Source organism: Neovison vison, chromosome 1, assembly GCF_020171115.1.
Source record: "Neovison vison isolate M4711 chromosome 1, ASM_NN_V1, whole genome shotgun sequence".
NCBI lineage: Eukaryota > Metazoa > Chordata > Mammalia > Carnivora > Mustelidae > Neogale > Neogale vison.
This window is the reverse complement of record NC_058091.1, coordinates 286,653,461-286,669,303: the sequence shown is the minus strand read 5'-3', so window position 1 is coordinate 286,669,303 and position 15,843 is coordinate 286,653,461. Positions and strand designations below refer to the sequence as shown.

General features: G+C 38.9%; 1 protein-coding gene across 2 annotated transcripts in view; it reads right to left on the bottom strand.

Moving 5' to 3' along the window:
* The window catches only part of LIFR (LIF receptor subunit alpha), an 83,800-nt gene that overhangs the window by 31,610 nt on the left and 36,347 nt on the right, over positions 1–15,843 (bottom strand). For both annotated transcript variants that reach the window (XM_044232520.1, XM_044232519.1), the window contains exons 6-7: positions 6,080–6,254; positions 4,007–4,261 (exon numbers count right to left, since the gene is read on the bottom strand). In XM_044232520.1, coding sequence (XP_044088455.1) covers positions 4,007–4,261; positions 6,080–6,254 — 430 coding nt within the window. The remainder of the gene's footprint in view (positions 1–4,006; positions 4,262–6,079; positions 6,255–15,843) is intronic.

Sequence of the window (15,843 nt, the reverse complement as noted above, 5' to 3'; positions counted from 1 at the left end):
TCTTGGTAAAATTCTGCATCTTCCTAATGTTCAAAGTGACTATAGCTCTTTCGTTTTTGTTCTTGACTGGAACATTCCCTCTGATTTTGCAGGGACAAAACTGAAAAAAAGAAAAACTTTTGGGTTTTTTCTGTATGCCTTAGACTTTTAAAGTAATAATGGAAAATTCTGCAGTTGGACACTAATTATAGAAATTGTTATTTCTGATTTCATGTTTAATTAAACATACATAGAAACGGGTGTTCTCTGTTATATTTATCTAAATTATCTTTCATTAAATAAGATTTTTTAAAACGATTATCTACTTGTTGAAAAATTCTGCAGAATAATTTAGTTTTTTAAAAACTAAACTTTAAGGGGTGCCTGAGTGGCTCAGTCAAAGCGTCCGCCTTCTGCTCAGGTCATTGTCTTGGGGTCCTGGGATCAAGCACTGTGTCAGGCTCTCTGCTTGGCAGGAAGCCTGCTTCCCTCTACCTCCTTGTGATCTCTGTCTGTCAAATAAATAAAATCTTTAAAAACAAAAAACAAAAAAAAAAAACAAAACAAAAAAACTAAACTTTAAAAACTGTTCTTAGACTGTTTTAGAGACTTTAAAGGACACAGAAAATTCCACATAGCTTCCTAAGGTAGAATAATGTCCGTCAGCGACATTTTAGGTAATATTAAGAGAAGTCATGAGTATTTAAAGTCTAACAACTGCATAATCAGATAACACTGACATACTTGTTTTAAAAATTGTTCTAAGGCTAACTTTCGTTTTATTAAAATGACATACTAGATTTTTTAGTATAATCCTGATTATTGTTGTATGTGGCAGATGTGTTAAGTCAAAATAGTTAAAACCCAAGTAACAGAAGCAATCAGAAAGAAGTGGAAGCAAAGATGCAGGGAGAAAAAATATGAGAAGGCTGTATTTGGAACGTACTGACCGTCTTCTCAAAGAAGTTAACTTACAACGGAATCAGCTAAAGCTGGATAAAAACTAGGTATAATCAATTCTATTACCAACGAATAGAAAATGCAATTTTTTAAAAAAGCCATTTTTTATTAAAATATTTCCAAATGAGGAAGTATGAAATTTGACTGGTGACATAAAATATTTACATGCTCTAATTCTATGTCACAGTGTCACAGTGTAGTATTTTGAAGTTTTTGAGTATGATGAAAGATTAATACTTAGGTATAATGCTGAAGTGGCACTATCTATGAAATAGTGATTACTGAACACACAGTATTTACAAAAGATTTTGCCTGTAACTAAATCAGTTCAAGCATAAACACTGACAAGTACTAGACAAATAACTATTCTGTCTGCTGGATAATACATGAATTTGCAATCACAATAATAAACTGAAGAGGAAAAAAGCTACTCTTACTAGCACTGAACATCAAATTCTTAGCGACAAACTTACTGAAAGGTATGTAAGACCACCTATCACTGAAATAAATCAAAGAAGAGCTAACTAAATGAAAAGATATACATGTTCCTGATTTGGATAACTCAATAGAGCAAGAATGAAAATTCTCCTAAGTGGTCCCCTAAATTAATAAATCTAATGCAACTCAAATAAAAATCCTGGCAGGTTTTGATTGTGTCTTTTCAATATATAGTGGGTTTTTTTTTTTTTTAAAAGATTTTATTTATTTGACAGAGAAAGATCACAAGTAGGCAGAGAGGCAGGCAGAGAGAGAGAGAAGAGGAGGAAGCAGGCTCCCTGCTGAGCAGAGAGCCCGATGCGGGACTCGATCCCAGGACCCCGAGATCACAACCCGAGCCGAAGGCAGCGGCTCAACCCACTGAGCCACCCAGGCGCGGGTCAATATATGGTGGGTTACCAGGATGTGCATAAGGAAAAGAAAATAATGACTCTTAATCCCTAACTCACACCATGAACTGCCCTTACTGTTAAGTTCCTAAAGAAATCCCTCTGCAGGCCAATTCTATTGCAGCTATTGAGTTAACAAATACTCAATTTTTCAACCCCCAAATGCTATAAATGAAGGTTAAATTATGAATTAAACAGGCCTGTTCTATTATGGTAGAAGAGTAGCACACTATTGGAAAAACTTGATGTATAACCTGATATATAACAAAAACTTGATGTATAACAAAAAAAACTTGTTGTATAATAAAAGCTTGATGTATAACTTGACGTATAACAAAAAAACTTGATGTATAGTCTCATCTTCAGAGTTTTAGTTTTTGTCTTTTGTATCTTCAGGTGGATATCTCACTTATCACTCCTCCATACACCACTGGTTCTTAACTTATACTCCATGGTCATTTGTAAGGAACACTGCCAAGTCTTTTCCTAAAATTCCTTTAGGAAAAAAATTTTCTAAAGTTTAAATCTGAACATAATCTCACTCTCACTTCAATTACAAAATGCATTACTGGGAAGACAAAAAGTTAGTAAGGGTAGAGCCATCAAACTGAGAAGTGCATCTAATCCTGGTTATGCCCTTGAGACTGTTATCAGCCATGCCACATAATTCATCCCAAGTTTCACTGGAAGGATAAGAGAAGTGGAGAATCCAAAAAAGAGTAAGAAGAATCACCACACGATCAAAAGAAAATCGCAAAACCCACTCACACTACATTCCACACACTCTGATCCCGAGACCCTTTAGACCAAATTCAGCCTCTGACTCCGAATTCGAGGGAGGAACAGGCAAGGCCATCAGTGCGCCACACGACAGTCACCATGGGAGAGGGGACAGAAACCCTTGAAACACAAAAGTCTCTGTGGATATTCAACACAAGCTATGTAAACAGGGCAGTCGCTCACAACAACTTCTGGAAAGATCATGGAATTTTAGAACTGTAGCAATGACCATATTAATAAAGAAGCCCTTGTGCTCTGAAGCATATGTTACACACAGAACATGCCTGGTCTCTAAGGACCCTCTTCTTCTCAGCTGTATTACTCTACAAGTTAGAGAAGCATATACTACAGTACTGAGTTTGTGTAAAATCATCACGGCTGCATTAACTGGGGAATTTTTAAAAAGGCATGTTTTAGGTTTAAAAAGGTATTTCTGTATTAGGTGGGATGCTTTAAAATTTTAATTTTAAAAGGTGTGTTTTAGGTAGGAAATTGACTTTTGAGTAGGCCCCTGAACACAGGGGTCAGGGGTACTGACTTCCCATGCAAGTCAAATATCTACATACAGGGCAAATGGTTCGCTCTGTCCAAAGAGCATGCAACTCTAGATCTCTGGGTTGTGAGTCGGGGCCCCACGCTGGGTGTAGAGATTACTAAAACAAACTTAAAAAAAAAAAAAAAATTTCCATAGAACTTCTGACTCCCCCAGAACTTAACTCCTCGTAGTTTACTACTGACTAGAAGCCTGACCTACAACATTAACACATTATTTTGTATGTTGTATGTATTATTTACAGTAAAGTAAGCTACAGAAAATGTTAAGAAAATTGTAAGAGAAAATGCATTTAAAGTACTGTACTGTAGTTACTGAAAAAAATCCATGTAAGGATGCCTGGGTAGCTCAGTCAGTTAACTGTGTGATGCATGTTCTCATCGCTTGTGAGATCGAGCTCCATGCCAGAAATCTGCTTGAAGGTTCTCTTCCTCTGCCCCTACCCCCACCTCTTGCACACAGGTTCTCTAAAATAAGTAAATAAATCTTTAAAAAAAAATACATGTATAAGCAGACCCATGCAATTTGAACTTTTTTCGCTCAAGAGTCAACTACGTATGAAATAATTCCCAAGCAATGTAGGATTAAGAAATACATAAAAACTACCCGACTCAATAAAACTGTTAACTAAGAACTTAAAACTAAGCAGCTGGGTGTTTCCAATCTTATCACACAAGCTACATAAATACTAATATATAGAAAATGAGCTTAGATTGCATCTTAAAACAAGCAAAAATTTCGTATTTTTAAAAAAAACAAAAAAGACTGCCCAGTCCCCAGAAATAGCATTCAAGTTTTTAAAGAGGAGCAAAACAGATCAACAGACTCTTTAATATTAAATACTTACATCCTGCGAAAATAACAGTCCCAAATATGTTATCTTCTGTTGTAAAAACCACATTTGTTCCACTATTAGCAGAAACAGAAATATTACGGATCTTGATCGCCACATTTTCCCCATCAAGATGGATAAGGGGACAATTTGTTTGGCCAATCTGTGCTGATAACACTTTTTCTTGAGTCACACAACAAAATATTATATCTGAGCCTACAAGTATCACTTTGTCTTGAGGAAAAACCTTAGTCTGGGAATCAGGTGACCCTAGAGAGAACAAAAGGAATCACAAATATTTTGTAAGTCTTTTACCATAAAATAGCCCAGTGTATATAAAATATACTATAAAGTGTTTTATAGTAATGGTGGCCCAAGGAGCTTTCAAAGGAGCAAGTCATATATAAATAAAATGAAACCATGTATGTTTTATTGACTTATGGCTGGTAATAGGGGAGTGGAGGGGACTGTAGGCCGATGCCCAAGGTCACAGGTTAGTATCTAAGAGTCTGAAAGTTCACTCTAAATGGGCTTCTAGCCACATGTGAAAAATCTACACCAAGAAAAAGTCACTTCCTTTGAAATGACTTCTATGTATTTAGGGAAGACTTACTTTCCATCAGCCAGAATATATATTTAAGTACTCCCATCCTAAACAGCACTTTTTCTTTAACCCCAAATCTGTGCAGGTTAAAGCCACGCCTCTGCTTTTATTTTCCTGTATGTCTGATCTTATCATTATCTCTAGTTTTCTTTCTACCTACTACTATTTAATCTACCACAATCTGGCTTCTAGCCCAACCATTCTACCGAAGTGGCTTCCTGACCTCTTTGCTCAGTCCAGTGGCCACTTCTCAGCCACCCTTCCTTCCCACATCGACAGCATCGGGTAAGTTGCCTAAGTTCTAACATCTCAAAACTCCCTTCTCCTCTCGGGTTCTACAGCGCCCTACTCTCCTGGGCTACTCTGAACCCTCTGACTACTGTCCTCCACTTTGCTGCCTCTTTTTTCTTCCCTCCTACCCTCAGACAGTACAAGCTTATAAGACATGTGTCCCTGGTCCCCATTTCTCCTTCTCTGAGTATGGTAACCTCTAGATTGAAACAATTTCGCATACATCTATGTTGATGGCTCTCAGATATGTATCTCCGGCTCCTAGTAATCCCTTGGATACCAGACTGGTTATTTCCCACTGCCTGAGACATCCCTACCCAGATACTTCACAATACCTCATGCTCAACATGTTAAAAATGAATTTATCTTTCCCACCAGAGTTATTCATGTATCTCTTGTCTCAGTAGAAGGCATCACCAGCCACTCAGCTGCCCGAACTAATAGTCTTCTTTGACTCTATTTCTTGGTTACCAAATACACAGTCAACTAATTTTAATTCTGTCCCTTCAGTGTTTTCACACCTTTTCCACCTTTTCATTTCCAGACCCAAGTGCCCTACTTTATGCTTCCACTGTCTTTTCTGAACCACAAGATCCTTTTGCTTATCCACGTGCTTCCAGTCCCGCCTTCCTCTGATCCGTTTCTCCATGCAGTCATAGAGTGGATAATCTATAATGATAATAAACCTTTTGAAGGACTTCATTTCACTGTCAACTATTTTCCAGGCCTCTCTCATGTTGTCAACATTCTACCTGCATATGAATTTCATTCAATGTACAGATGATTTCAGGTATCCTTACAGATCGTCATTGTTCTCTGCAATTAATTCTTCAACTCACAGGGATATGTTCTGTGGGCAAGAAACTAGAAGCCATTTTTTTTTTTTTTTTAATATAGACTTGATCTTGAAAACACCTACATAAAATTTGTAAATGTTCAATGCCTAGCACAGTGATTTTCAAACCTGGATGGTTATGTAATCACTTTGGAAGATCTTTAAAAATACAGATTCCTGAATCCTAACTCAAGAGTTTTTGAATCAAAATGTTCTGGGACAGGGATCTGGGAGATCCCCACATGACCTTCATGAAGCCAAATGGCATTTGGAGAACTGAAAGCTTAACCGAAACCTTACCCTTAAGCAAGACTAATCTCATTCCTTTGAAACGAAAGCTTTTTAAACAGTAGCTTACAAGAAACGTTCTTCAGTGGGCTCCAGTCACTCCACTCTTTGCGACCAGAGAAATGAAGATCATCAACATAGCACCTAATTCCCACAGAATGAGTGGTGCACTCCAAGGGCATGTCTGAGGTCCAACTCCAGTGGTGAACTGTATCTTTACCATTCACAGTTGTGTTGTGGGTCACCTAAAAAATGAACACAAACACAAAATGGTATTTCTAAGTAGTGATATGCTCTGCTTCCCTTTAGATTTAAAGAACACAATACACAGTCTACAACCACTAAGCTATAAAGGCTAGCCTTTTTGTACAACCATCTCAGTTTTCTATTAGGCGTAAAAGGAGAGTTACAGGGACAATAATCATGATTCATTTGATTACCTCTTTTTAAAAAATTCCAGTGTAGTTACAATACAGTGTACTATTAGCTTCAGGTGTATGACATAATGACCCAACATTTGCATACACCAGTGTTGGCTGTGACCGGTCCACCTTCCTCAGCTTGAGGCTCCGCTCTCTGATATACAGGATGTTAATACTCCAGAACATTCAATACAGTTCAGAGAGAAATGAACCACTGCCAACACCGATCTCATTTTTCATCGAGAAAAAGTAATTAATGGGTTTGTACTCCCAAGAATTAAAGTCAAAGAAAGGAGCAGCATTTCAACGAAGTAACTGTTTCAAATTAGGTTTTCTATGTGTTAACTGTTTAAAACTTTATTTTTAAATATGCAGCTTATAATAGGATAAAATATTAATCTCAACTATGAAAAATGGAAGGATTTCAATCAAATATCAAGGATCTACTAAAAGAAACCTTGGGAGCTCCACCTAAACACAACAGATTAAATAACTGTACTTCCTTCTCTCTTCTGAAATCTTTCTAAAACATTAGTACACAGATTTTTTTTTAAAGGCATAGATGCACAGAGCCCCCCCTCCCAAAAAAAAGGAAAAAGAAGAAGAAGAAACAGTATCAATTAATTTCTGGATCCTGGAGAGCTGATAGACAATAGTAATGGATTCTGAAGACCTGAAAATGCTGAATCTTAAGCCTCCAATGGAAAACACTGTAACAATCTGATTTCTATCACAGAAATGCCAAAGGGCTCAGGAAGAGGCTGTACCAGGCTCCCCTGGAAGTGCATGGTGAAGGTGAGGCACCGAATAGAAGGCTGCATGAAAGCTTTTCAAAGAGACACTGGACACCCAGAGATCCCTCCCACATTCTATGCTACTGAAAGACCACCCTTCTTCATCTTGGCAGAATGGAGATTTATGATCTGAAAAGTAAAACAGAACACCTCTGGAATGAAGAACCTCAGAAAGAGTGGAAAATGGGGAATACTGTAGCAAAAACAAGGGACTTGCTAACCTATGCACCAGGAAGACTGGGGTGCTCCTGCCTTCTTCTACTCAGCCCCCAGGATACAGATGGCAGAGTTGCTACTTACAAGACAGGGATCTGAATCGATTTTTCTGGGGCATATGAACAGGTCATGATAAAAATCTAAAAGAATAATATTAAGGTTGTGCCAACTTGACAGGCCATTCATCACCTATGATGAAGCCCCAGTCAACTCAAGTCCCTCCCTGAATGACACACAAAAGTTCCAAATAGATTAAAAAAAAAAAAAAATTAAAAGCCACTCACTTAAATATGAGCAGCAACCAGGATGACCAGAAATTGGGGAGAAAGTTCTAATATTAGAGTTAAAAATAAGAAAGGAACTCGAAGAAACTGACTACACTAAAAGAAAAAAACATAACTGATATCCTTAGAGATGAGATACTGCATCCATAAAATGAACAAAAAGAAGAGACAAACGGGATCTCATGTACCTTAAAAAAATTTATTAATAAAAAATGCAAAAAATTTCAATAGGAATGCAAGATAATGTTTAAGAAAAACTGTTAAGAAAATAGAGCAAAATAAAATTACAGATGGAAAGTGGAAACAATTAAGAACATTAGAGGACTAGCCTAGAAGGTCCAATTTCTGAAGAAAAGAGTTTCTAAGGAAAAAAAAAAAGAGAAAATAGTTATGAAGGAATCAAAGCCATAAGACCTACAATAAGGAGAGTCCCCAAGCTGAGAAACATTGTTTTCAGACTGAAAGGAGCCCAATGACTGTCTAGTACAACAAAGAAAGACAGATCCACAAGAAGAAACAAATCGAACAATGTCTTCCAAATCTTGAGAAAATCCCCTAACCTACAATTCTATACCCAGCTGAAGTAGAAATCATGCTTGAGTGCAAAACAGACACTTTCAGAAATGTCATGTCTTAATTAATTCATCAGGCATTTTACACTCCCATCAGAAATGTATGGAAGTTCCAATTGTTCTACATCTTCTCAATATCTGGAATCGACAGTCTTAAAAATTTTGCTGGCAACCAATTTAAATTTAAAAAATACTGTATCTGCAAGCCTCCATTAAAGGCAGCAGATACTACTGACAATAAATAGCAAATACCTACTGGACTATATGCATCCACCAAAATGAGGAAGAGGAAAAACATTTTTAAAAGGGAGATCCACTGGATGGCGGAGAAGTAGCAGGCTGAGACTACTTCAGCTAGCAGATCAGCTAGATAGCTTATCTAAATAGTGCAAACACCTGCAAATCCATCGGCAGATCAAAGAGAAGAAGAACAGCAATTCTAGAAACAGAAAAACAAACACTTTCTGAAAGGTAGGACTGGTGGAGAAGTGAATCCAAAGCGACTGGAAGATAGACCCCGGGGGGAGGGGCCGGCTCCTGGCAAGCGGCGGAGCAACAGAGCACAAAATCAGGACTTTTAAAAGTCTGTTCCGCTGAGGGACATGGCTCCAGAGGCTAAACTGGGGCGAAGCCCACGCGGGTTCGGCGCGGCCTCAGGTCCCACAGGGTCACAGAAGGATCGGGGGTGTCTGAGTGTCGCAGAGCTTGCGGGTTTTGGAGCGAGAAAGCCAGCTGCAGAGACAGAGCTGACAGTAAGCTCGCAGTTTGGGGTTACCTTGAACCGGTCGCAAACTCGGTGAGCTCAGAGCTCGGCCGGAGATCAGGCAGACGGGAGTTACTGGGCGCTGTTCTCGGAGGGTGCACTGAGGAGTGGGGCCCTGGAGACCAGGAGGCCGCCATTTGTATTCCCGTCCTCCGGAACTCTATGGAAAGCGCTCAAAGAACAAAAGCTCCTGAAAGCAAACCCGAGCAGATTACTCAGCCCCGCCCGTGGTAAGGGCGGTGCAATTCTGCCTGGGGCAAAGACACTTGAGAATCTACACCAGGCCCCTCTCCCAGAAGATCAACAAGAAATCCAGCCAAGACCAAGTTCACCTACCAAGGACTGCAGTTTCAATACCAAGGAGAGCAGAATTCCAGAGGAGGAGAAAGCAAAGCAGGGAACTCATGGCTTTCTCCCTGTGATTTTTTAGTCTTGCAGTTCAAGTAATTTTTTTCTTTTTCATTTTTTTTTCTCTTCTTTTGCTAAATTTTTAAAATTTTTTTTTATTTTTTTTAACTTTTACCCTTTTCATTTTTAACGTTTTTTAACTAGTTTATCTAATATATATATATATTTTCATACTTTTCTTTATTCGTTTTCTTTTTTTAATTCCTTTTTTTTTTCCTTTCTTTTTTTGAACCTCTTTTTATCCCCTTTCTCCCCCCTCACGATTTAGGATCTCTTCTGATTTGGTTAAAGCATATTTTCCTGGGGTTGTTGCCACCCTTTTAGTATTTTACTTGCTCCTTCATATACTCTTAGCTGGACAAAATGACAAGGCGGAAAAATTCACCACAAAAAAAAGAACAAGAGGCAGTACTGAAGGCTAGGGACCTAATCAATACAGACATTGGTAATATGTCAGATCTAGTTCAGAATGACAATTCTCAAGGTTCTAGCCGGGCTTGAAAATGGCATGGAAGATATTAGAGAAACCCTCTCCGGAGATATAAAAGCCCTTTCTGGAGAAATAAAAGAACTAAAATCTAACCAAGTTGAAATCAAAAAAGCTATTAATGAGGTGCAATAAAAAATGGAGGCTCTCACTGCTAGGATAAATGAGGCAGAAGAAAGAATTAGCAATATAGAAGACCAAATGACAGAGAATAAAGAAGCTGAGCAAAAGAGGGACAAACAGCTACTGGACCAGGAGGGGAGAATTCGAGAGGTAAGTGACACCATAAGACGAAACAACATTAGAATAATTGGGATTCCAGAAGAAGAAGAAAGAGAGAGGGGAGCAGAAGGTATACTGGAGAGAATTATTGGGGAGAATTTCCCCAATATGGCAAAGGGAACGAGCATCAAAATTCAAGAGGTTCAGAGAACGCCCCTCAAAATCAATAAGAATAGGCCCACACCACGTCACCTAATAGTAAAATTTACAAGTCTTAGGTACAAAGAGAAAATCCTGAAAGCAGCCCGGGAAAAGAAGTCTGTAACATACAATGGTAAAAATATTAGATTGGCAGCTGACTTATCCACAGAGACCTGGCAGGCCAGAAAGAGCTGGCATGGTATTTTCAGAGCACTAAATGAGAAAAACATGCAGCCAAGAATACTATATCCAGCTAGGCTATTATTGAAAATAGAAGGAGAGATTAAAAGCTTCCAGGACAAACAAAAACTGAAAGAATTTGCAACCACCAAACCAGATCTACAGGAAATATTGAAAGGGGTCCTCTAAGCAAAGAGAGAGCCTACAAGTGGTAGATCAGAAAGGAACAGAAACAATATACAGTAACAGTCACCTTACAGGCAATACAATGGCACTAAACTCATACCTCTCAATAGTTACCCTGAATGTTAATGGGCTAAATGCCCCAATCAAAAGACACAGGGTATCAGAATGGATAAAAAAACAAAACCCATCTATATGTTGCCTCCAAGAAACTCATTTTAAGCCCGAAGACACCTCCAGATTTAAAGTGAGGGGGTGGAAAAGAATTTACCATGCTAATGGACATCAGAAGAAAGCAGGAGTGGCAATCCTTATATCAGATCAATTCGATTTTAAGCCAAAGACTATAATAAGAGAGGAGGAAGGACACTATATCATACTCAAAGGGTCTGTCCAACAAGAAGATCTAACAATTTTAAATATCTATGCCCCCAACATGGGAGCAGCCAACTATATAAACCAATTAATAACAAAATCAAAGAAACACATCAACAATAATACAATAATAGTAGGGGACTTTAACACTCCCCTCACTGAAATGGACAGATCATCCAAGCAAAAGATCAACAAGGAAATAAAGGCCTTAAACGACACACTGGACCAGATGGACATCAGATATATTCAGAACATTTCATCCCAAAGCAACAGAATATACATTCTTCTCTAGTGCACATGGAACATTCTCCAGAATAGATCACATCCTCGGTCCTAAATCAGGACTCAATCGGTATCAAAAGATTGGGATCATTCCCTGCATATTTTCAGACCACAATGCTCTGAAGCTAGAACTCAACCACAAGAGGAAGTTTGGAAAGAACCCAAATACATGGAGACTAAACAGCATCCTTCTAAAGAATGAATGGGTCAACCGGGAAATTAAAGAAGAATTGAAAAAAATCATGGAAACAAATGATAATGAAAACACAATGGTGCAAAATCTGTGGGACACAACAAAGGCAGTCCTGAGAGGAAAATATATAGCGGTACAAGGCTTTCTCAAGAAGCAAGAAAGGTCTCAGGTACACAACCTAACCCTACACCTAAAGGAGCTGGAGAAAGAACAAGAAAGAAACCCTAAGCCCAGCAGGAGAAGAGAAATCATAAAGATCAGAGCAGAAATCAATGAAATAGAAACCAAAAAAACAATAGAACAAATCAACGAAACGAGGAGCTGGTTCTTTGAAAGAATTAATAAAATTGATAAACCCCTGGCCAGACTTAGCAAAAAGAAAAGAGAAAGGGCCCAAATAAATAAAATCATGAATGAAAGAGGAGAGATCACAACTAACACCAAAGAAATACAAACTATTATAAGAACATACTATGAGCAACTCTACGCCAACAAATCTGACAATCTGGTAGAAATGGATGTATTCCTAGAAACATATAAACTACCACAACTGAACCAGGAAGAAATAGAAAGCCTGAACAGACCCATAACCAGTAAGGAGATTGAAACAGTCATTAAAAATCTCCAAGCAAACAAAAGCCCAGGGCCAGATGGCTTCCCAGGGGAATTCTACCAAACATTTAAAGAAGAACTAATTCCTATTCTCCTGAAACTGTTCCAAAAAATAGAAATGGAAGGAAAACTTCCAAACTCATTTTATGAGGACAACATCACCTTGATCCCAAAACCAGACAAAAATCCCATCAAAAAACAGAGCTACAGACCAATATCCTTGATGAACACAGATGCGAAAACTCTCACCAAAATACTAGCCAATAGGATTCAACAGTACATTAAAAGGATTATTCACCATGACCAAGTGGGATTTATTCCAGGGCTGCAAGGTTGGTTCAACATCCACAAATCAGTCAATGTGATACAACACATCAATAAAAGAAAGAACAAGAACCATGATACTCTCAATAGATGCTGAAAAAGCATTTGACAAAGTACAGCATCCCTTCCTGATCAAAACCCTTCAAAGTGCAGGGATAGAGGGCACATACCTCAATATCATCAAAGCCATCTATGAAAAACCCACCACAAATATCATTCTCAATGGAGAAAAACTGAAAGCTTTTCCGCTAAGGTCAGGAACATGGCAGGGATGTCCATTATCACCACTGCTATTCAACATAGTACTAGAAGTCCTAGCCTCAGCAATCAGACAACAAAAGGAAATTAAAGGCATCCAAATCGGCAAAGAAGAAGTCAAACTATCACTCTTCGCAGATGATATGATACTATATGTGGAAAACCCAAAAGACTCCACTCCAAAACTGCTAGAACTTGTACAGGAATTCAGTAAAGTGTCAGGATATAAAATCAATGCACAGAAATCAGTTACATTTCTCTACACCAACAACAAGACAGAAGAAAGAGAAATTAAGGAGTCAATCCCATTTACAACTGCACCCCAAACCACAAGATACCTAGGAATAAACCTAACCAAAGAGGCTAAGAATCTATACTCAGAAAACTATAAAGTACTCATGGAAGAAACTGAGGAAGACACGAAGAAATGGAAAAATGTTCCATGCTCCTGGATTGGAAGAATAAATATTGTGAAAATGTCTATGCTACCTAAAGCAATCTACACATTTAATGCAATTCCTATCAAAGTACCATCTATCTTTTTCAAAGAAATGGAACAAATAATCCTAAAATTTATAGGGAACCAGAAAAGACCTCGAATAGCCAGCCAAAGGAATATTGAAAAAGAAAGCCAAAGTTGGTGGCATCACAATTCCGGACTTCAAGCTCTATTACAAAGCTGTCATCATCAAGACAGCATGGTATTGGCACAAAAACAGACACATAGATCAATGGAACAGAATAGAGAGCCCAGAAATAGACCGTCAACTCTATGGTCAACTAATCTTCGCAAAGCAGGAAAGAATGTCCAATGGAAAAAAGACAGCCTCTTCAATAAATGGTGTTGGGAAAATTGGACAGCCACATGCAGAAAAATGAAATTGGACCATTTCCTTACACCACACACGAAAATAGACTCAAAATGGATGAAGGACCTCAAATGTGAGAAAGGAATCCATCAAAATCCTTGAGGAGAACACAGGCAGCAACCTCTTCGACCTCAGCCGCAGCAACATCTTCCTAGGAACATCGCCAAAGGCAAGAGAAGCAAGGGCAAAAATGGACTATTGGGATTTCATCAAGATCAAAAGCTTTTGCACAGCAAAGGAAACAGTTAACAAAATCAAAAGACAACTGACAGAATGGGAGAAGATATTTGCAAATGACATATCAGATAAAGGACTAGTGTCCAGAATCTATAAAGAACTTAGCAAACTCAACACCCAAAGAACAAATAATCCAATCAAGAAATGGGCAGAGGACATGAACAGACATTTCTGCAAAGAAGACATCCAGATGGCCAACAGACACATGAAAAAGTGCTCCATATCACTCGGCATCAGGGAAATACAAATCAAAACCACAATGAGATATCACCTCACACCAGTCAGAATGGCTAAAATCAACAGGTCAGGAAATGACAGATGCTGGCGAGGATGCGGAGAAAGGGGAACCGTCCTACACTGTTGGTGGGAATGCAAGCTGGTGCAACCACTCTGGAAAACAGCATGGAGGTTCCTCAAAATGTTGAAAACAGAACTGCCCTATGACCCAGCAATTGCACTACTGAGTATTTATCCTAAAGATACAAACGTAGTGATCCAAAGGGGCACGTGCACCCGAATGTTTATAGCAGCAATGTCCACAATAGCCAAACTATGGAAAGAACCTAGATGTCCATCAACCGATGAATGGATAAAGAAGATGTTGTATATATACACAATGGAATACTATGCAGCCATCAAAAGAAATGAAATCTTGCCATTTGTGACAACATGGATGGAACTAGAGCGTATCATGCTCAGCGAAATAAGTCAAGCGGAGAAAGACAACTATCATATGATCTCCCTGATATGAGGAAGTGGTGATGCAACATGGGGGCTTAAGTGGGTAGGAGAAGAATAAATGAAACAAGATGGGATTGGGAGGGAGACAAACCATAAGTGACTCTTAATCTCACAAAACAAACTGAGGGTTGCTGGGGGGAGGGTTGCTGGGGGGAGGGGGGTTGGGAGAAGGGGGGTGGGGTTATGGACACTGGGGAGGGTTATGTGCTTTGGTGAGTGCTGTGAAGTGTGTAAACCTGGCGAATCACAGACCTGTATCCCTGGGGATAAAAGAATATATACGTTTATAAAAAATAAAAAAATTAAAAATGTTAAAAAAAAGGGGGGGGATCCACTACAAGAGAGAGCACCTGAGTGGCTCAGTGGGTTAAAAAAAAGGGGGGGGATCCATTGCAAGAAAAGGTAAAAGGAATCCCCTAGATGATGATGGAGACCCCTTGGACAACAACTTCCTAAGAAATGTGCCAAAAAAACCCACAGAGGTTTATCCTAAATGACTTGTGGGTATACCAAGTTGCTGCAGCTCCTGAGAAACCTCTGGCCACAAGTGTCCTCAGCCTTCTACCACACTCCTGCCACACAAACACTGTACCTGTGTGAACCCTATGTAAGCAGGGTTGAGAAGTCAGTCAGAGGGCCTCTGAGAGAGCTATTCACAAACATACAGCTGATAAAATACTAGTGTGTCTGAACACTTCAGCAGGAGATTCATACAACTTGGAGATTACAAAGGATTAAATTAATGGGGCACAAAAATTAAACTGAAAATACAAGACACGATAAGAAGTTGTACCTCCGAAAAGGAAAACAGGAGTATATGCTGCTTGGTTTAGCTGTGGATAGTGTTTATGTAACCGTAACACAAATAATGAATGCCAGTCTGACACACAGTCAGTGTAATAGAACAATACTGGAAAAAGGATGGGAAATGTGAGAGACAGGCAGGGACAGACAGAGAGACAGGGACAGAGAGTGAGTGAGCACTCCAGCATGCACAAGTGTGCTCCCAGGCCAGGAGGTGACAGGACGAAATTCTCATCTCCGACTGTTAAAATAAAACATTGCTCAAAACTGTAAAGAAAAATTAAGGAAGAACAACATAAGCACGCTACCCGGACAACAGAAATACGTAACAGAAGAATCAGCCAGAAGAACTGAAACCTGCTGTTTACTAGAAAAGTAAAATGGGAGGGGCTGGGGGTGCGGCAGAG